Source organism: Columba livia, chromosome 3 (genome assembly GCF_036013475.1).
Source record: "Columba livia isolate bColLiv1 breed racing homer chromosome 3, bColLiv1.pat.W.v2, whole genome shotgun sequence".
NCBI classification, from domain to species: Eukaryota; Metazoa; Chordata; class Aves; order Columbiformes; family Columbidae; genus Columba; species Columba livia.
Genome location: NC_088604.1, coordinates 47,403,076 through 47,425,942, shown reverse-complemented (window position 1 = coordinate 47,425,942; position 22,867 = coordinate 47,403,076). Strand labels below are relative to the sequence as shown.

At 46.8% G+C, this 22,867-nt stretch overlaps 1 protein-coding gene across 1 annotated transcript in view; it reads left to right on the top strand.

Annotated features, from left to right (window-relative positions):
• The window catches only part of SCML4 (Scm polycomb group protein like 4), a 71,184-nt gene that overhangs the window by 21,298 nt on the left and 27,019 nt on the right, over positions 1-22,867 (top strand). The window contains exons 3-6 of the mRNA XM_005509477.3: positions 3,895-4,090; positions 11,760-11,889; positions 14,671-14,871; positions 18,440-18,634. Of these exons, the coding sequence (XP_005509534.3) occupies positions 3,899-4,090; positions 11,760-11,889; positions 14,671-14,871; positions 18,440-18,634 (718 nt within the window). The 5' untranslated portion in view covers positions 3,895-3,898. The remainder of the gene's footprint in view (positions 1-3,894; positions 4,091-11,759; positions 11,890-14,670; positions 14,872-18,439; positions 18,635-22,867) is intronic.

Here is a 22,867-nt window from a genome sequence, read left to right as displayed (position 1 = left end):
CTTTCTGCAGCCCTCACCTGGGTGTTGTGGTGGGGACAGGTGTTTCCCTGCTACCCGCTCTCTGGGATTTGATGGGGCAATGTGGAAGGCAGGGTTGGAAATTAAATTTCCAGATGACAACGTCTGAGAGACATGTAAAGAAATGTTACTCTGTGTCTGGCCCTGCATTAAGTGGTGAGAAGCCATAAATGTAAAACAGTGTCCTTCTGCTATTTTTATGCTAACAGTAGGAAACTGATAGACCCAGGTCAGACTGAAGTTGCACCATGCTCAGCCATCTGAAGCAGTGCCTTAGGAAAAGTACAAGGGCAGGGCAAACATATGCTGATTTCCCTCCCAAAAGACTGTCCCGGGCTATTTGTACCACAGTGATTTCCTGAACTGAGGAGGTGCCTTTGTTAGTAGCCTGTAATTTGCTTCCTTGAATTTGCCCTTAAATTGCATCAAGTTCTCTTAACTTGCCTTGAAGCCACCAAGCTTTCCAGCAACTGAGTTGTAGGTCAAGCCCAGGCAGTGGCAGCGATCAGAGCTGCCCCAGGAAAGACCTTCTGAGGCAACACCTTGACTTTGTTGGGGGAGGTGGTTAGACAAGTACTTGTGTTGCTCCAGCCCCTCTGGCTGGCTGACCCACAATTAGACTGCATGTTTTCCCAGCCCATCCAAGAGCTTTCTCTTCGCTGTAAGAGGAGGTCTTGCTGTCACCCCTGTCAGATAGAGGCAATTTTTGCTCGTCTGCTGTCTTCCCACACTGTTGGGGTGGACACTTGCTTTCCAGGATCTGCAGCAGCGTAACAGAGTAAATGCCACCAAAGGCACTCTTAATTTCCCTTGGCATACAAGAAAGGTGAATCATGTCACAGCTGGGCTTGTAATTAAGTGTAATAACAACAGCTTTTATACCACAGTTGACTTCTTGTCTTTGCTGTATCAATTCAAACACATTACACTGAGGTTAGCTTGTACACAGTCCAGTTGGGCCTTTTGTGTGGGCACATGTGGCAAGGAGTTTTAAGAGGTTTATGCCAAAGCATAGTGTTGCAAGTCTCAGAAGCAGAGATAGAGGACAAAAAAATTGTGATTGATAGCTAATACTTAGTGTGTTTCCTGACTACCATGTGTTTCATACCTTACCAGTTGTAAAAGAAAGCAGCATTTCAGAGAAGTACTCCAGGTCAGCAGCCCTTTTGCTTTGGGAGATGTTAACCCTCAGAGTTCCTGAGGTGCCACCACCTACCTTTACCATCAATCATGCCCAGTTCTCAATGTAACCTGGATGGGCATTCAGGGCTAAAAAACAAAGAAAATCTGAGTACCTTCAGCCCTTCATGTAGGGCTGGTAGGCTGGAGTCCCACCTTGGAGAATACAAAAAAGGCAACACAGTGTGGTGTTTGATGCAGGTCCATACCTCTTGCCTCACAGCTTTGTGCCCACCAGTGGCCCTCGCCATGGGAACCACTGCTCTCCCCCAGGTAGGGAGCAAACCTGGGCTGGGCTTGTCCTCCTAAGCCTCTGCCAAGCTCCTCTGTGAAAGTTCACATTGCCAGGCTTTGTTTAAAGCAGACCAAGGTGCAAAGCCTGAGGCACTAGGCTTTAATAGTGAGGTCTTGTGCCAAATCCAGTGTAATCCTTACATTTCTCTTCCCCGCTGAACTCCCTGCCCACAGCCAGCCTGTAACAACATCCTGGGGACATCTTGTTCTGGGAGGTGGAAGAGAAAACGAAGGAGTCTCTCAGAAAGCACAACAGGAAGCAAAATGCACACTATGGAAGACAGAAGGAAAGTGGTGATGCTGAGGATAGACAGAGCTTTTCCATTTGACTCCTGCTGTGACAAGTGTGATGGTCTTAACCCTGAAAGTACACTCCCTGCAGTGGCACAAGACTTTTATTTGGGAAAAATCAGAGTACTATGGCAGCCTTTCCGCTGTTTCCCAAGCTGGTTGAGCATGCCTGGAGAGTGTAACCACAGCGGCCCAAGACAACATGTTGAATTAGGCACTGCAGGTATGCTCTGATGTTAGACATTCAGTGTTTGCAAGAGAGTTTTAGGCAGCTAATGCTGAAGACTGGAAATTTTATAGTCAATATATAAGTCCAAGCATATGTAATGGATCTGTCTCAACTGAGCAGATACCTCTAGTTTTTAAAAAAAGATACAAAACACAAAAAACAACAAATACTCCCCCCACCAAACAAAAAAGAAACAAACAAACCCCAACAAAACTAAAAACCACCAGTTTTTAATATATTGCAAAGAAATGCGTTTACTGGAGGGTAAGGCTGAGAGCTCTCTATTTTTCTTATACTACAGCAGACCATGTAAACTACTGACTAGATAACACTAGAGAAGTGAGTTGCTTGTTAGTCAGTCATGCTTACAAACTTTTAGCTAGGTAAAACATATTGGCCTTTGAAGCAGAAAAGCTGCCAGCTGCAGACACTTGTCACCAGAGGCTCCTATCAAGGGATACCCTTCCCCATATGTGAGTGAGCAAACCCGATTTCATTCTCAGCAATGTCAGCTCTGATCAGTCCAATCACACTGGGCTCTGAAATTGTGAGATTTGAAGTGTAGTGAGAAATTTATAGATTTCACAGTTTGTAGATTTTGTAAAAAATTGCAGTTGCTTGTAGTAATAAATAAAGCTTCACTTGCACTATGTTTTCTGAGCTTAGAGGATGCTCTTGGAGCACATCCTTAGGCTTTTCTCTATAGCTGAGAGGGCTGGAAGTCTGCTCTGTAAAAACAGAGAGCAGAGAGCCTTCCGTTATCACTGGCCTGAGGGAGCATGAAATTGAAAACGTCAGCCATCACAAGGCTTATCATAAAAGCATACGAATTACTTAGACCCTTATGTCTAGCAATGCATGCAGGCAGGACTGGGACTAGTATTCTGCCCACGTGCAGGAAAGCAAGTGCTTGGACAAACCAACATTTGAAAATGTATTTTTGCAGTTGTGTGTGTTGTTTTTTTTGTTTTGTTTTATTATTTTATTTCATTTTCATTATTTTTTTTTACATTTTTTTATTGACCTTTGTTAGCACGTGACCTTTGCCAGAAGCTGTGAAGAATGCTGTATATTCCCTTGGTACTATGTGTATGGCTGTATATTTGTTTTCTTTATTAAAACCTGGACAGAGGAAAATGGAGCACATTCCACTCCATTACCCCTGCTCAGCTTCATCACCTGCATGTAGCTGTGGTGAAGTAACAGCTTTTGAGGGAGTACATCCGAAAGCCCACTACTAACAGACACGGTAATAGATGCTATAAAACTGCAGAGAGTAAATGTTTGGCGATTCTCTTCTAAGGTGTCTACGTGGTGCTGGCAGCCTTGTGATCCAGTTCAGCCTCTCTGATCAGGTGTGCTGCATATGAAGCAAAGTCCATTTTGGTATTGGTAGCACTTCTGAGGTGAGGGAGGATTTGCAGAACCACAGAATTCAGGGAAATAATCAGGCTGGCAGGGACCTCAGGAGGTCATCTCCTCCAAACCCCTTCTGAAAACAGGCCCTGACTGACAGGAGCAAGCTGGTGCCCCTGTCACAACTACCTGCAGGATGCAAGGTTAAGGTGGCTGTTGTGGGGTTCACCTATTAGACATCTGCAATAGAGACCTCTCCACCTGAACCAGCTCCCTGTACTGCATGGTCAGTGGAGAGAAATGGGCACGACAAGGGTTTAGTCCCACCTTGGAGATGCTGAGCCAGCTGCGGTCAGCTGAATGCCCCCCAGGAGTGCACATCTGTGGAGTATTTCTTGCTGCTTTGTGATCAATGGTAACAGGGAAAATGGCAGCATGAGAAAACTGCCTTCGGATGAAAAAACTAAAATGAAATATAAATAAAAAGTTGGTTTTTTTTTTTCTGCTTTTTTTCTCTTCCTTCTCAGGAAGATGAGCCACCTGCCCCCCAGCCTGGTCCCCGGCGAGATGCAGTCCCCCAGAATGGGGGGGAGGAAGAGGGGGCGGCCCCCACTCCAGCCAGCGCCCATCAAAGTGGCTGTTCACAACCTCTACTCAGCACCAGCTGGTGCTTTGCCGGTTGTCAAGATCTCAAAGAAGAGAGGGAGAAAACCTGGACACAAGGTAGATACTTGATTTTTCACACTCCTCCGCCTCCTGCTGGTTTTAACGCGTCTTCTGCAGAATTTCAGGTGAAATGCAGAAATGGAGGCAAAATTGTGCAAGCGTGGTGCAGTGCAATGTAAAAAAAAGTAAGAGAAGCCAGTTTGCCTTCTACTTGAACTGGTGCAAAACAGATGGGATCTATTTTTTTAAAGTCTACAGTATTTTAATTTCCACTGTTTGAAAATAACCTGTTTCCCACAATGTTGTGCTAAACTGAGGGAGTGCGATCTAGATGATTGGGTAGTGAGGTGGACTGTGAACTGGCTGAAGGGAAGAAGCCAGAGACTCGTGGTCAATGGGGCAGAGCCCAGTTGGAGGTCTGTATCTAGTGGAGTCCCTCAGGGTCAGTACTGGGGCCGGTATTATTCAATAGATTCATCAATGATTTGGACGAGGGAATAGAGTGCACTGTCAGCAAGTTTGCTGATGACACCAAGCTGGGAGGAGTGGCTGACACACCAGAAGGCTGTGCTGCCATCCAGGGGGATCTGGACAGGCTGGAGAGTTGGGCGGAAAAACATTTAATGAAATATAACAAGGGAAAATGTAGAGTCTTACATCTGGGTAGGAACAACCCCAGGTTCCAGTATAGGTTGGGGAATTAGAGAGCAGTGTAGGGGAAAGGGACTGGGGGTCCTGGTGGACAGCAGGGTGACCATGGGCCAGCACTGTGCCCTTGTGGCCAGGAAGGCCAATGGCATCCTGGGGTGTATTAGAAGGGGGGTGGTTATCAGGTCAAGAGAGGTTCTCCTTCCCCTCTACTCTGCCCTGGTGAGACCACACCTGGAATATTGTGTCCAGTTCTGGGCCCCTCAGTTCCAGAAGGACAGGGAACTGCAGGAGAGGGTCCAGCGCAGGGCAACAAAGGTGACTAAGGAAGTGGAGCATCTCTCGTGTAAGGAAAGGCTGAGGGAGCTGGGTCTCTTTAGTTTGGAGAAGAGGAGACTGAGGAGTGACCTTATTAATGTTTACAAATATGTAAAGGGTGAGTGTCAGGAGGATGGAGTCAGGCTCTTCTCGGTGACAACCAATGGTAGGACAAGGGGTAATGGGTTTAAACTGGAACACAAGATGTTAATTTAAATTTGAGAAGAAACTTCTTCTCAGTGAGGGTAACAGAGCACTGGAACAGGCTGCCCGGGGAGGTTGTGGAGTCTCCTACTCTGGAGACATTCAAAACCCACCTGGACACATTCCTGTGTAGCCTCATCTAGGTGTTCCTGCTCTGGCAGGGGGATTGGACTAGATGATCTTTCGAGGTCCCTTCCAATCCCTAACATTCTGTGATTTTGTGATTCTGAGATGTCTGCACACCTTCTGGGAAGTGTCTGTTTCTCATTTGTAATTTTTTTCTTCTCTCCCACTAACAGTTATTAGAAATGAAACAAAATGAAAATGAAAGGAATACAGGGGAGTGGGAATAAAAGGAGAAAATACAGTTAATTTCTGAAGAAAAAATAAAGACATTTAGAAAGTAATGAGATTTCTCCTACTGAGGGAAAGGCAGCTTTGATTATTTTTCTGCTCACCTGGGGGGAAAATCAAGCCCAGTTCTCAATGAGACCTTGATGGGCAGGCAGGGCTAAAGAAAGAAAGAAACCCCGAGTACCTTCAGCCCTTCACATGCAGCTGGTGGGCTGGAGCCCTCCCACTGTATCCCCCCTGGTGGGCTCAGCACCAGTAGTAGGAGCAGGGCCACAGTTGTGCCTCAGACCGGGCAAAAATGGGACCATGATTCTGAGGGGAGGGGAATTTATTCTGGGGAGTGAAAACAAGCTTCATTGTAATGAGAGGTCTTGTTGTTGGTAGATCGCTGGGTTATTCTCTCTGTCTCTGTCCACAGCCGGCTAGAGGTGCCGTGTGTGTTTGCTGTGCCTGTTCCTTGTTTTTAATGGGAAGGGGTACAGACATGCAGTTTGTCACAGAAGAAGGGAAAATTGCTGACTGTTAAAAAATAAGAGCTGCTTAAGTTCCTGATGTTAAAACAGAAATGGGAGTAACAGGGACGGTGCATGCACAGGGTCTGCCCCAGCCTTCCCTGGAGCAGCGCTCAGCCCCAGGTGCTGCCCGGCTCTTCCCAGCCCTATGGGCTGGGCACCGTGCACAGGAAACACATGTCTCAGCTCCTTGGATCTGGGCTTTGTCTGGAGCAGGCTACTCTTCTTGTTGCCTTCCCTCCTTTTCACCACCTGCCAGACCTTCCTCTCTCTTTTCCAGGCAAGCCCTCCTCACCATCCCTCTGCATCCTGTTTCCAGAATCCCCTACTCCTCTGCAGCCCCCTGGGCAACATCTAATGCAGTAGCCATGAGTATCTCAACCCTTAATGAATTCTCCTTATCTTCTCCCCTGTCTCTCCATGCTCTCCCTACTTCATTCATACCCCTTTCTGCTATGGAGGCACATTCTGAAGTGTGTTTCAGCATGTGCTGAAAACAGATCTTTCATGGCTGAGAAAGAGTTCCAGCTGCAGTTTCCCGTTTCTTCTGAAAAGCCTTAACTTCAGTAACATGAATGATCTAACAGCAGCAGCCGAGCAGAGCCAACCTGACAGCAGGCTCAGGTATCCCCCTTGGAATTACTGCAGAATTTTAAAGCTGTAGTCCAAAGTAGAGCTGCATATCTGAGCTAACACTGGGGCAAATACTCCAGTGTTTTGTAAAATGTGCAATATGTAAATACATTTTATTTTTCTCTTCAGTATTAGGTTAAAACTCTGGGACAAAAGCACCTGAATTGTTTTACTTGAGTTACTTGTTATTACCAATAATTTAAATTATTACAAGCAACAGAGGATCACTTATAGGGTCTTTAGGTCGGAACCATCCAAGTCTGGGATAATACTACTTTGGAGATTCCGTGAAATTGAGTCTCTGAGATGATTAGATGATCTGCCAAATATCACAATGACCTTTACGCAGAGATTCAGCAGACCCCAGCCCATCTGCCCCTGCTTGTCTTGCCGACCCCCATTTCTTATTCTGGCATTTACATTTGATTTGTAATTTGAAAAAAAAAAAAAATAGAAATTGCTGGGGAGTATGTTTTGTTCCACCCCAAATGCACCCATCCACCTGTGAAAAAGCCTTTCACCAATCACCACATATTTCTAAGTGGGAGAAGTGAAAAGGGAGAGTGACATTTTCTAAAATGCTGCAGTAACATTGCACTTTGGACCTAGGTGGCTGAGCAGCTGATTGCTGTTGCCCCCTCCTTTTCAAAAGACAAGCTTTTCCCTGCACTGGGTACCACACACTCCTCCCCATCCCCATCCCCATCCCCAGGGTTTCAGTGAGGAGGTGACAGTGTCCCTCCTTCAGCAGTGGATCTGAGATGATGTTATTTCTCCACGAGTGACTGTGAGTAAAAAGACATCCTTTTATAACTGATGGCTTAAGTTTCTGGAGCTGACACTCATGAGCTGCAGCATCCGAGGCATCTGGCACTGTTTATTTGCGCTATAGGATTTGTACACTGAAGCAACATTTTCTGTGAGGTGCCTTTATATGCTCTGTGCTCAGCTGAAGTGAACCCCTCTCCATCAAAAACGCTTCCCTAGCGTGAGTCAAAGATTACAATTTTTGATGGGGAACTCTAGCTTGATTTAATTAGCTTGCTAATTGCATGACTTTCAGATACCATGAGACTTAAATGCATTTTAAAAAATTACTCCCTGCCCAAATGGCTGAGGACCAAATTCTTTATAGCAACCAGATAGCTGAATTATTACAGAACAGATGGAAAAATACTTCTGAATTTTTAGCAAACTAGGAATTTACAGCCTAGATTTAAATTTATTTTGACCAAGATGTGAATAACAGACATTTTTAATCACATGCTCTTTATAGCCAGATGACCCATTGCCTGTTTTCATTGATATTAAAGTAAATATCTATGTCTTCCTAAAATGACATTTCATCACACTTCACCACCAGGCAAAGCCCTTTTCCTTGCTACCCTGTTTATTTTTTCACAGCTTTGGTTATAAAATTTCATCAGCTGTTTTTCCAGAAACTGTTTTGTACCTGATGTGAAGCTATTTGCCATAAAAAGTTACATTTTCCCTAAACACAATATTCTAACTGTCTAAATCTCTAGGAAAAAAAACCCAACAGTCTATTCTGGCAGCTGGGGGAGAGGTTAGTAGATGGATTGGTTTTATTTCTCTGGCTGTCAGTGAGGGGCAGCCCTGAAGAGCTGCCTAGAAAGCCGGCAGGAGGGAAGGCTTTGCTCGCATCATGGTGGGATTTGCAGTATTAGAGGACATTGGAGCAACATGCCGGTGGGGCAGCGCTGCAGCAAAGACCACCGCATCAGTCCCAGAGGGGAACAAAGCATTGGCTCCATCCAAGCACCCCAAGAGCAGTTTGTTCCCCTGTGCTACTGCAGCAGCTCCCATCTGGGGAGGTGGCACCAGCCTATGGTTAGTTGTCAGCCGGGACCTCACAAGCTCCTTGCAGGTGGGTGGGCAGTGAGAGTTGCCCGGCACAGGATGGCGCCTGGACTGACATTTTCCACTACAGGGCATAGGTTCTCCTGCTGCCTTAGAAGTCACTTTTAATGTTAGAAGTCACTTTTAATGATGACAAATAAGCAGTCAGGATTTGGACACACTAGGATTGAGATTGCACAGACAACCTTAAAGTGCCCTGATTATTCACCTGTCCTGTGATACAGCCTTGGACTTCAAGGCTACACATGCTCCTCTTAAGTTTACCTGCCTCATTCACCGCAAAACACTGAGGACATGTAGGAGGCTGCGGGCAGACTCCTCTGTCTCATTTGCTGTGCAGAAGAAAGCTATTGCGTGGCACAAGAAGAAAAGGTGAGGAAGACCTTGGGCTGTGTTTTGCCTTTGCCAGCACAGTGCTGACCCCTCTCTGCCCTGGTGACTGAGCTGAGCCCTGGCTTTCTCGTGCTGAGCCTCCTTACCCACAGCCAAATGCACAGAGAGTGCGAGGTACAGCCAAGGACCCCCAAACATGTACTTGGAAGCTCCACACACCTTCGTGCACATCTGCATGTACATTTGAAGGGGCTAGAGGTGATTGTCTCTCCAGCAGCAAGAGTTTTCGTGGCCAGGAAGTCCTCTGTACTCTTGGCTGGAAGGACACAGGTCTGCAAGGATGGGGTGAAACTCAGCATTTTTTAGCAAATATGTTGTCAGGACAAGTGAGGAACTAGGAGCCATAAACATGAGGACCTGTGATCTAACTGGCTTAAGAAAAGTACAGCCAAAGTTTGTATTGTGGTTCATCTTGGGGTTTTTTTCCTATGTATTTTATTATACAAGCTGGCAGAGAACTTGTTCAGAAGAGGAAAAAAAAAAAAAAAAAGCTATATGTTCTTCTCCCTCTTTCACTTTCTCTGTTTTTGGTGTGAGATGACAGAAATACCAGCTAGATTAATCCTGACTGCTCTGAAGGGGTGTGCAACTCATAACAGAAACTGCAGGACTCAACAGGGTCCTCCCTCTCCATGGCCACTGTGTACTCAGACAAGCCAACCGCCAGCATCAATGGCAAAAAAGCCCATGCTCTCTCTGTATCTAATGCACTGTGACTTTGGTGAAGTAGGTACACTTATTTACTACCCTAAATCCCTGATCAGCTTTCTCTGATCTCTTTTCCATGGTAGAAAGTTCATAAGAGTCAGGGGGTTGGTTGTATATCTTGTTTTAAAGGAAACATTGCCTTTTATATCTCATGCTATGCATATTAAAATTTATGACATTTGATATTGAAAAGCTGGTTCGAATGCCTTACCACAAGGATTTCCCAAAGTGCTCTGGCAGATTTTTCCCTGTCTCCTTTTCTCTCTCTCTTCTTCACTATTTCTTTTCACTTTCATGTGTATGCGCTCTCTACTGCCAGGCTCTCAGTCAGTCAGCTGGTTGATTGGGTTTGCTTTGTGATAGAGGAGAGTCAGTCCAAGAAAAGACATTTTTAAATTAAATACTTTGAGATTTACACTTAGTGATTTTCAGGGACTATTCAGAGTTTCAGTGGCCAGGAGGTATTTAAGCCATGTTTGCTAGTGTACTGTCTCTTGTAATCAGGCATTGTTTTACTTTGATCTAATGAAGGCACATTCTCTGCTACCCCTAACAAAATGGCATTTATATGTACCCAGAGGCTGCAGAGCACACACTGCTGCAATTTAGTTTGCAGTAAACTGTTTGCTAGAACAGCAAACTGCTAAGGGGTGGCTGCCAAGCTAGAGAGTTTACATAGGTCTTGCCCTCTGTTCATCTGCTCTTGAACGCAAGCTTGCCTGGGTCTCCAAGAGCTGGGGAACAGGCGGAGAAGGGGTTCTCCTGGGGACTGTACCACTTCCACCGGGCTGGTGGTGCTGGTGGGGCAGCGCACACTCGGATGGTGTACAAGGTTCAAGGGCTGGAAAGGGAACTGGGATAAGCCAGTAACTGCGGAATGATCCAAACTCCCAAAGATTTAGTGATTAAAAACTCACTTGGATGGCACCAAGTCCAACAGCCTTCCCTCTCCCTTCCCCAGCATTCTGTTTTTACCATTACACTGAAATGGTGACCATTATTTTAGACAGTCGTAATCATAGCCATGGACAAAATGAATCTTTATCCAAAATGACTTCTACTCTCCAAGACTACTTGTTCTATGCTTAGTTTGTAGGTAGTGATCTGGCTTCATTTCTACCTAAAGTATACCTTGTACATTATTTCTGAGAGAAGTAATACACGGTAAAATTTAACAGGGCTAAAAAAATCCATTTCATTCTTACACTTGTCACTTATAGCATTTTTACCTTTGGCTGCTGAAAAACAACAACAACAAAAAAGCCACCTGCCAGAAGAACAGCTCAGTGCAATGTACGTAAATATATAAACCCGCCAGCTATGTGCTTGATGTTCTGCTTTGCCCCCACTTCCCTTCATTGCCAAAGAAAAAGTGAGAGTGGTACCTTCAGGCCACATCCATCATGACAGCCCTTTATAATTATGAGGACCTGATCAACACTTGACAGGTGAGATGTTACCAGGTACTGGCAGCATAAAGACACAGTGATATTGCACCGTAAATTTTATTTCTCCAAGCTGGGCTGCAGGTCATGAAGATTACTGGGTGCAACAGTGCAATAGTTTGTATTTACAACCTGCTAACAACACACTATGGACCACGGTCTGAGCTTATTTACATGGGTGTCAGCCCAAAGTAGCCTCTTGGTGCCACTGGATTTACACAAGATTTACACCCCTGTAACCAAGAGCAGAATTTGGCCCTAAATTATGATGTAGTTAAAGACCTCATGTTTCTGAGTTGTGGAGAATTGTTTACACCCACATGAAATGAGTCATAAAATGCCATTGCACTGATTTGCTAGACTGTTAGACCCAATTTGCTCAGGTGTAAATAACTACCCGTGGGTGGCATAATATTTGCATTCCATAACTTAAGGCATTGCTTTCTGCCGCAAATCAGTCAGGCTTCAGAATCCAGTATCCTCCCGGGAGTAGAATGGATGCTACCAGCCTGGAGAAAGTGATGCAATAGCAGATTGCTAATGAGCGGGAGTCCACAGGGAGTGACATACCCGGATAAAATTGGAATATCTTGCGTATACTTTCATTACCCAACTGGTTATTTTTCGCAGCTGAAGTCTCGTGTCCTGATGACTCCCTTAGCGGTCTCTCCACCAAGAAGCACACCAGAGCCAGATATTAGTTCAATCCCACAGGATGCAGCTACGATACCCAACTCGGCCACCCCACAGGCTCTCACAGGTACCAGTGTCCGGTGCTCCTGGGCCAAGGGGTGAGCGGGAACCAGGGGCTGACAGCTAGATGCTGTGCTTTCCAGAATGGGTGGAGCTCATGAAAATGGGGTGTGTGCAGATTAGACTGACAACCAGTGGGAAAGAACAGAGATGTCCTGCAAGATTATATTACGACTGCCATGGGTCAAGTTTAGTGGAGGTGTCAGATCCATTCCTCTTGAAATGCAGACATCAACAACTCATGAATGTGGCCATTTTATACTCAACACTCCTCCATCAAAGGTGTTGCAATGGCCTGACTAAATCCTGCTGTGAACTTGAAGCATCTGTTACAGCTGTGGGTTGAAGGAGGACAGAGGAGCCATAGTCTCACTGTAGGCAGGGTTACCAGCACATAAACCCCGATGCCTTATCACAGCAACAGACCTGGACATTTCTGACTGTAAGCAGAGAAAACATAGGCTTTTTTTTTTTTTTTTTTTTTTTGCTTGTATTACCAGAAATAACATAGGCAAATGCTTTTAAACTGATGTAAATAAGAAGAAAATCAACAAGACAGTTGATTTACCCTGAGATTTCAGCAGACAAATGGATTAGATAACATTAGAATCTAAACACAACACATAAATCCCATTATTTCTTAGCTGAGATGCACAGAGGAGAAGTTTTCCATCTGCTCTGGTAGCAGAATGATACTAAACGTAGCGACGATGACAATAATAATATATTTTATTCTCATTTATCCCTTCACATGCAAAGGCTGTAAAGTACTTGGCAAACATTAGCCAAGTGGTGTTTCAAAGCACTGCCCTGAGAAGTGTGTCTGGTGCTGCTTTTGGAGGGGGACAAGGAGGCACAGTCCACCAGCCCCACCAGGTCACTGGGGGAGCTGCAGAGCTGGAGGCTCCATGGGCCATTTTGGGCTCTGCAGATGCGATGTCCTGCATGTCCATCTGCCCATCACTGTGCCACCAGCACCTTCCCAACAGGCTCCCACCAGAGCAGGGCTTGCAGGAGGTCAAGGCAGGCTCAAGCTTTTACCTCCCTGTCTTCACTGAAAGGACTATAGCTGACCCCATTCCCCAGCAAGGGACCCAGCACATTGCCTGCAGGCTGCAGGATCCCTCACGCAGCAGAGCCCTGGACAAAACTGGTGGCTTGTCATGGCAGAACTCACATCCTGCAGATTTGGCAAGGTTTGGAGTGGTGGCACACCAGGAAATCTGTGCCCTGGCAGCCTCCTGCAATTCATGCATGCTGCTGCTGTCTTTAGTTGCCTTACCCCTTTGTTTGTTTGGCGCTTGGAAGGTGTAAAGTGCTATATAATGATAAGTATGATTGCTATTATCCTCCTGTTTACCCAGGATATACTGCTTGAGCCCCTTCCACTGTTCAGTGAGGGATGGGGTAACAGAGTGTGCTGTGACAGTCGTACTAGATTTTCATTACAGTGATGCAAACTGTAAATTATTTGCAACTTTACACAGCTGTCATCATGTCCTGCACTCTGCTTGATGGGTTTTCTTGTCATGTATCTGATTTCTGTCAGAGGATAATGTTATATTGTCTGAGAGACGACAGCTCAGGCACACTCAGCCAGCTATTATAATATGTCTCACTTTAGCCTTACTTTAGGCTGTGTCTTGGTCGCCCCTAGTTACCAGAGCGTTATCTCCACTTCCTCCAAGAAGCAGTTAGTCTCAGCCAAGCTTAAAATAAGTTCATGCCAGTGAGAAGAGAACACTGATTTTTTGGCTAATGTCAGCAGGCCTGATGGCATGTAGAAAAACTGCCTTTGCAGGCAATGGCATGTGAGAAGAGGCATGCGGGACTTGGCTGTGGAGAGGCTGGGGCATCCCTCACCAAACCCCTGTGTGGCTCAGCGGTGTGACTGTGGTCCCAAATGGCACTGCACGCCTTGAGGTGATGCAGTTCACAGAGTGCTGCATTGGACACGGAGGTTCAGGAAACTCCCAAAGACCAGAGTCTCTGCCATTGTACTGTGCAGCTCAGCATAGCACAACCCTCCAGAAATTACAGCTACATTTATCATATAATCATTTCGGTTGGAAAAGACCCTCAAGATCATCAATTTCAACCATTAACATAACACTGGCAATAAACCATGTCCCTAAGATCTATGCATCTTTTAAACACCTCTGAGGATGGTGATTCCACCTCTTCCCTGGGCAGCCTGTTCCAACACCTGACAACCATTTCCACGAAGAAATTTTTCCTGATATCCAATCTAACCCACCCCCAGTACAACTTGAGGCCATTTTCTCTCATCCTGTTAAGGTCAGGAGCAGCAAGAAAACAAAGGACCCCAACACTGACCTCAGAGCAGTCCTTCTCAGAGGGCCTCTCAACAAACCAGTTTAAAAACACATAGGCAAAACAAATAAACAAACAAAGCCAAAACACACCTAAGGCTGGAGTTACCAGATGCTTTAAGGTCACCCCTGCTAGTCACTGTCCCGCACTCCTTGGGCATTTTTTTTTGGTCACCAGCTGCATGGACAAGGTAGTCTGCAAGATGGCAGACCCCAGGCACACACAGGAGCTTCTTGAGTTGCCTGTAGCTTTATCCTCACCTGTGACACAGAGCAAAGCTCACTTCACTTAGGCCATTGGTGATCATTGCGAGGAAGCCTGGCTGTGCCATTGCAAATGGCCGTAATTCACCAGGAAGAGCTTGCAAAATAAATAGAAGTGTATACTGCTAGCATTTGCTAGGATGCTCTCAGGGGCATTTTGTAACAACCTTGTTGGGATTTTTTGTCTACAGTCTGCATTTATGTCAACAAACAAGCAAACCTGGGGCCGTACCTTGACAGAAAAAAAGTGCAGCAGCTCCCAGAGCACTTTGGGCCAGAGCGACCATCAGCGGCCCTGCAGCAGGCTGTGCAGGCTTGCATCGACTGCGCCCTCCAGCAAAAGGCAGTCTTCTCCCTCATCAAGCAGGGCTACGGGGGCGAGATGGTGTCAGGTAAAGCATTTTTGTAAGGGGTTTGTGGCCGGTTGGGAAGTGCTTGAAATCTTAACCTGATCCTCAATCCGGGACTGTCCTAGCTATGCCATTCACATCAGCACGCTGGCAACCAGCTTTGAACATCACAGAATCATGCTGAATCACAGAATGCTTGGGGCTGGAAGAGTGTGCTCCACGGAGAAACAAGCTCTGCTCTCCCTCTGCATGTCTATTTTTCACCTCTCCCATATGGTCAAAAGGCAGCGGTGAGTGCAAGCTGCACTGCCCCCCAGCTCAGCTCAAACCCCTCTGCACCACCAGGACTGGAAAGATCCACAGTGAAGGCTGAAGCTGGGTGCCATCAGCCTGCCCTGGGGTGAGAGGCTTTGTTACCAATCTGACACTCAGTCCTGCCTGGTCCCCAGGGTGGCTGAGCTGAGAAGAGCAGTTATTTACTTATTTGCAGCTGTGTGTCTGATTTTGGGCTGGGCACTGGGGCTTCTTTACAGCTTCCCAGCAACATCAAAGTGAAGCGTGATCACAGAATCATGGAATGATTTGGGTTGGAGGAGACCTCTGGAGATCATCTAGTCCAACCCACCTGCTAAAGCAGGTTCACCCAGAGCAGATTGCACAGGAATATGTCCAGGCGGGTCTTGAATGTCTCCAGAGAAGGAGACTCCACAACCTCTCTGGGCAGCCTGTTCCAGTGCTCTGGCACCCTCAAAGTAGTTTCTCTTCATATTCAAATGGAACCTCCTATGTTTCAGTCTGTGCCCATTGCCCCTCATCATTGCCTCTGTGAAATGAGCTGCTGCAGGAGTTGGCTTGGTGTCAGATGAAAGTGAGAATTGCAGCAGTGACTCATGGGAGGAACAGGACTAGCTGCAGAGTCCTGTGCTCACTGGTCTTTGAAATTGCTGAGGCTAGACATGTGAGCCCAGTTGTTCGTGCAGCCACATAAGGACGAGCAGCATTGCAAGCCTGCTTTGTTCCACACATTGCCACCACATGTTTGTCTAAAGGACAACTCACATAGAGTTCAGCTGCTGGTGTGTCCTCTGCCTGCAGTTCACAAGCCAAAACAGCTCTCAGCTCTAGGAATTGCAAAAGTCCCGGCAATTCTCTGTATGGCAGGGCTATACGAATATATCAGAGCAAATCAGAGACTAGAGGGAGCTTCCCAGGAGCTCCTCATCCTCCTGCAGTGACACCTCTCGCTGTGTCCTGACGAGTCTCACATGTCCCATTCTGAATCCCCCGGCCTGGCTCTCAGACTGAACATGAACTTCCCTTTTAATCACAGCAAGAGTTTTGTGTCACCATGTTGTTTAACACATGAGGATGCAGTCGGAACGAAACAATGATGAGAAAGAATATGGGAACAACGGTCTCCAGTGAGCTGCCACAGATAAGTCAGGCATGCAAGAACTGCAAGTCCAATCAGTTTTGCAGGGACCTCAGCAGCTCAGCTGTGCCATTGGGACCCTCTTGTGTGGGAGCCCTCTGTGCAGCATATAAATCCTGCTTTCTCCCTCTCCTCTAGTTCCCTCCAGTCACAGGTGTGTCCTCCCTAAGGGACACCAGAAATACCCTAAGAATGATCCAGATTTGTTGGCAGAAACACAAGACTGAAGTAATTTAATGCAAGGCTTCATTTTTGCCTGGTTCTGTGTTGCATATATGACCTTCATTAGAAGCAGGAGAGACTCGTTGTGCACCAAGCTGGCCAAATCCCTTGGTCAGTTCATCTGAGCTGGCTCAGCTTCAGGTATCTGAGCTAAAAGCCCCTGGTTGACATTGCTCCTAACTTCATGCCTATTCTAATCACTGAGGAGGGGTGAATGGCCTCCTAGTCATGGTGTGGCTCTGAAATTGCAGCCCACTCCAGCCCAGCAGCAGCACAGACAGATTTTGTTGTGGGCTTTCCAGTCTTCCCATGGCTTGGTTCACAGATGCTCATCCAGTTGTGGAGCATGATCCTTTACAGCAGCTCAGGCCAGCAGGAAATCTCTGAAGTTATCCCAAAGAATACAAGCCTAAAATTGCAATTTATACTTGTTAGTAATGACTATATGCTGTAGGACTGGAAAAAACCTTCCAGGTGGTAGAGTTCAGGCAGCTATATCATGTTGTCCTCCTTGCAAACCTATTGATACCTGAATGTGTCCTCCTACAATTGATCCTGGTGGGCCTGTTATGACTCCTCCAACTCTCTCATGGCTGGGACCTATGCCCTTTTTGATTCCTAGCTAAATATATTCCCTGATAGCTTTGTCCAGCTCACCCTTGAGTTCAATCTTAGATGTATTTTTGGAGAGAAGTCCCCACCTGCTAGGCTGAAATACACAGTTTCTTTCAGGTCTCTCTACATTGGGAGGAAGATGGCTGGATTAGGGAAAGAAACACAAGTGTCTTCCCACAGCCCCATGTAGCAGAGATGGTGATGGCTACAGTGACACAGAGAAACTTTCTGTTCCCTGAGCATTGCTGTGGCGCACCTGTGCACCTCTTCAAGTGTGAATTTAGCCTTCTTGGGCCTGGATGACCAGAATAGCACCCATCAATCCATCCCAGGTTTCACCAGGGCTTTATATAGTGGAATTGACACTCCCCTGTCTCTTCTGGAAGTGCTTTGTTCAATACCTCCTTGAAATACATCTGACTTTCATCACTTTGTCACCTTGGTGGCTCATGGGTATCTGGTGAGCCTGTCCTGTAATTTCTCTTCCCATCAGGTCATGTTGAGCTTCCTCAAAAAATTATGGATTGCCCTGTACTTTTTAGTATTTTTTTTCTACCCATTTTTATCCTTGCAGACCTCAAGAACAGCCAATCTTTCCTATGCAATCTCCCAGTCCCCTTCTCCATTGGCAATGCCTCCTAGCTTACAGTATCAACAAAATCCTTTTTCTGCCAGCATGCACCACTGCTGGTTCCTCTCCAGTGTCTGGGATCTCCTGTCAGCAGAGCCTGTCATCATCTCCTGACCCACCTTTCATATGCAATCGTTTCCAGTTTAATGAAAGATTTTTCGTATTTACTGGATTCCAAGTAGACCACAACCACCAGCCTGCCTTTGCCTATAAATGCATTTAAGCCAGAAAAAAAGGTCCATTATAAATCTGGTAGGCCTCTCTCCAATACAGCCCTGGTACCTTTTATTCATTCACAGCCATGTCTTTAATTCTTGTCTCCCCATTATCTTTTAAAACCTTGGGTATTGCTGAAGTCAGCCTAATAGCCCATCATTGGCAGATCGTTTTCTTTCCCCTTCCTTAGACCAGGGTATCATAATTGCCTCCTTCCAATCATACAATACAGTTCTCAGTTGGATGCATAAATTAGAAATCCTTGCACTGCTGGCCATGCCAGTCGGCATCTTTCAGCGCTCCGGGGGGAAGGTGATCAGGGTCACACAAACTCAGCTCCTTAAGCTCCTCCAGTTTGTTTCATACTTCAGATGGGGTAATTATGTAAAAATTTTTAAGACATACAAATACCTGTGTGAAATCTTTTCCCCTGCTCTCATTCTTCCTCCTGCTGTGTGTCCCCAGGTACTGAATTACTCCTGCTTGCTTTCCAGTTGCAGCTTTTTTTGAGGGGAAGCAGCATCTCCTGAGCCTGCTGGTAGTGAACAGCATTGGGTATGTCCTGCGCTTCCTGAAGAAGCTCTGTCGCAGCCTCTTGTGTGACAATCTCTTCAGCAACCAGCCTTTCCAGCAGTACAACACCATGCCAGAAAGCCCAGAGGTATATGAAAACAGACGGATGGAGGCAGGTAGGCTGCTTGGTCAGCTTCGGCTCAAGATTTAATAGGGCTGAAGAAATTACTGTCTTTTTTTGGTCTTGTACTGTATACGCTAAAGAACTGCAGGTCTCTGTGGGACCTCTCCAGAGGGAGGCAATGAGCTGACTTGCAGTATTTTTCCCAGTGCCTATAGAGGAGGTTTCTGGGTGAGAACCACTGTGTTGGGGAGCCCTGGTAGTAATAAGGGTAATTTTCTTATTGCTCTAAATCCATTTGTTCTTTCATCTCTTTTCCTAAGGAAACAAGGCTCCTATGATCCCATTGTCCTTGTTTCTGTCCATTCTCTCACATAACTTTTGGCCTCCTCAAGCGTACCTTGCCCTGGGGTAGAAGCCTCAAAGTGAGTTCTTTAAGTTTCAGGCAGGTGGGAAGGTAGAGGAGAAATTTATGCTAGATTAAAATGCCTGTGGACACCAGCAAGGCCTCTGGTTTAGTGCTTAACCCTGTGAGACGAAGCCTGTAGGGGCTGCGGTGAGAGGAAGATGTACCCAAGGATGGTGGCAGTCCAGAGAGGCATCTGTCCTGAGCAGCACCAGGCTCCCAGGTGGATGGATGGTACACCTAGACTTCCTCCTTGCCCACACCCCAACGTGCTGGGATGGGGTGATGGCCCCGTGCAGCCCCTGTGGACCTAGGACATGTCTCCAGCCCCCTTCTGCAATCAGTGGCCAAAAAGCTGCCCTGGGGCACTGACTATGGACATAGCGAAAATTAGTTTAGAAAAAAAGAAAGATGCAAAGTTATGGCCCTGAACCTCTGATTCACCTGCAGGCTTCCTCCTGACTTAAATGATTTTTCCTTCTCTTTTATTAACCACCCTGTGGGTGTTTGGGGAGCACACTGTCTCTCATGCATTCAGGTTAATAGCAGATACATGCTGGAAGCTGAAAGAAAGATGTTTTAGTGTCTACAATTGTGATCCATGAACTGCTTGATTGCCAGGAAGACCTTAAGTGTGTGCTTTGTACACCAAAGCCAGGAGTGGGCTGTGCATACAGTGCAGAAATTGCCAGCTGCCATGTTTACACATGGGGGATGAACAGCAAGGGCCCAGTCTGAAAAGCAAGACTTTTTTTCCTCTGGACTAGGACCTTTGCAGCAACCTGAATGTTTCTGGGAGGTCAAAAGATTTCTGTAACATTGAGTGCAGCCCAAGAGGCCTGGCATTTACGTTTGCATTTTAATTCGCATATACATTTGCATTTAATTTTCCACAGCAAGTCTGCATGTGATGGGAGTCAAATCCACAACTGGAGTTTTTACAGCAGCTCTTACACTCTGAGCATCTCCCTTCCTACATAATTTCGATGCGGATGTCCCTGACACCATTCCCACTGGCTCTGCTCAGCCACTGAGGAATTATTTTTCCCCAGACAAGACAGGAGATGTGGATGTTTGGAAGGCTTCTCTTCCCTGGCACTCCCACTGCTGGGGGGGAAACTAATAGCCCCCCTGGATGCAGCATGGGGTTGGGCATCCTGGACTGGCCAGGGCTGTTGCTGGCCTGGGCTGTACTCCAGTCTGCCTGGGAGTGTGATGGGGGAAGAGGCAGTGGCTCTTGGGGATTTTATGTCTCCATCACCAGCAGCACTTGTGGTACAGTGGAGAATGTAAGCTGTGAAACAGCTGAGGGCAGAGGTTATACACGAGGTTAAAACTCCCCTACTAGGCTCCAGTTTGCTCACCGCAGGGTGTGATAGCCACTGGCCTGCTAGGCAGAGAGCCATAGGGTGGGTCAGCCTGACCTCCAGAGATATGGGTGCTTCACTGTAGAAATGGGGATGTGGAAGAGGTGATGGAGGAACCACCTGGTCCTGCAGTGAGGGAGGCTGTGATGAGCTGTGCCTTTTCCAGAGCAGCTGGGTGCTCAGGTGGCAATCTGAGCTGGCAGCCCCAAAATGGGACTCTCCTTCCACAAAAGACTAAGAGAAATACAGTGAGAAAGGATTTGAGGACACTTTCAGCACTCTACTGACCCCCAACATGGTGTGCCAAATTTGGCGAAGCCAGGTTGCTATGACAAAGCCTGTTCATGGGCCTGGGAGTGCTTAGCGGGGAGCTCAACATCTTGCCCAGTGAACCCACTGTCTGCATCACTGTGTGCCCTAGAGTGCAGGCTGGGAGTCAGGAGCTGGTTTCAGTGCAGTTGTTTGGAAAACCCACCTACTAGGTTACCGCTCGGCCCCAGAGCACACACAAAGGCGCAGAAGGAGAAATCAGCTCTGTCACATAAAGCCCTTGAGATGGGGAATTTTGGAGAGGGTGGAAAAGCTGCCTCTTCCCCGGGGCAGCTTGTGCCCAGCCCAGCTGCCCATCCATGGCTGTGCAGCAGAGGAACTGGAGTGATGGCCTTGCACCCTTCACGCTGTGCTCAGCCTGAGCCAGGCAGATACATAATATTCCTGTTCATCACATCAGGCTGTATTCAACATCTCTATCGGCACCAGCAGAATAACTCCAGTTTTAGGCACTGAGGCTTGAGCCACTGAATCTATGTTTAATGCTGCATTGCCTAAATTTCCTTCCATCCCCCCAGGAGTCAGCGCTTCTCTGCAGCAAGGTCAGCACAGGGGGGACCTCTGCTAGACAGAACAGAGATGGGGTATCCCTGTAGTGGCAATAATAAGGACAGCAGGAGCTCTGTCTCCACCAGGTCTGCAAGGGCGCCTGTTGGGATAGAGTTCTCATGGAAGAAGCAGGGCCTTAATAAAGCACCACAGGAAGCCATGCAAAGCAGCCACATTTTTCATTGTTTCTGTTCTACAGCTTGTAATCGAGATAGTCTTTCTTTTAAAATCATGTGCTTTTCAGCCCCTGTGTACCAATTACTTTAACACATGTATTGACTTTGGTGCAGTTACTCTTGATTTACACTGGCAGAAGTGAGAGGAGAAGCCGGCATCATGTCCAGTCATATTAATCCACTTACACCATACAGGAGTCACCTTTTAACCTTGCCCCAAAGCACATGCCCCATAGCCATTATTCACCTGTGCTCACAGCAAACTGCCAGATGCTAATGGCTGTGTACAGGTCAGGTGGGATTTGTTGATATATGCATATATCACTTACAACGTCTGTTTTACATGTCTAAGAAGTACGTACGCACACACCAGACCTCTGTAGTGAGCCTTGCTGGTGGTGCATCACCCTCCCTGCACCTGAGCCCCCGTGCTCTGCCTGCCCTGCCAATGCCTCTTGCAACAGCACCCAGCAGCTCCACATGTGAGGTGAGGGTCCCTCTCCAGCCCTCTCCCAGTATCAGTGGCTTCACTGCCTTTTCTTGACACATGTGGGGACAGTCCCTAGGGGTCTTTCTCAGCTCTAAGGGGACTTTCTGGCTCATGAGAGCAATTTGTGGGGAACAGCTGTGGGATGATTCCTGGGATGTCATCTGGGAAGTGCCAGGCTTCAGGTCTGCATTACAGAAAATCCTGAGATGTTACCTGTCCCCACAGGATCTGGGTTCAAATGGCCTCTAGATCTGCACCCAGAATTTTCCATGAGAGTGGTAGTGCAGTTTGAACTAAAATGGTGGCAAGATCTGGGTGAACTTTGCAGAAAATCCTGTGAAGTGTGTCAGGGGCTGCATGGATGGGAAGCCAACAGAGATCCTGTGAAGTGCCTCCATCCACACCCTCTGCGTTCAGCTTCCATTAGTCCTTACATGCTGAGCTAATGGAGGCTTGGATGTGAACGTGGGAAAGGGACATTTCTGGAATGCATGCATACTGTTGACATGCATGTATACAATGTTAGGCTGTTATTTTTCAGAGGAAAGCATGTTTGCTATAAAAGTTCTTACCAACCTGGTGGTGGGTACAGAAATTGAAGTAGTTTCTCTTATGTGGGAAGCATCAAACTTAAAGAGCATCTTCTTTTTCCCCCTTTCAGTCAATCCTTTCCTTGCTCTTTCTGTCCTGAACCTGGTGTTTTTTTGTGCTGTCAAACAATTGCTGTGCTCTGCACAGAGCATGGCTTTGTGTAGCTGCAGTGAATCTTTCTCTATGCAATGACTCCTGTAGCGACCCTATATCTGTGTCCTCATCATGGGGGAATACAGGAAGGTTCTGCGAATAAGATCTCCAGCCTTGCTTGTCTCCTGACATCCAAGTCAAATATATATACCATATGGTGTTTCCTACCACTGCCCACAGGAGAATAGCACCTCTTCTCGTGGCAGTGGCTGGAGGTAGGGTCCCA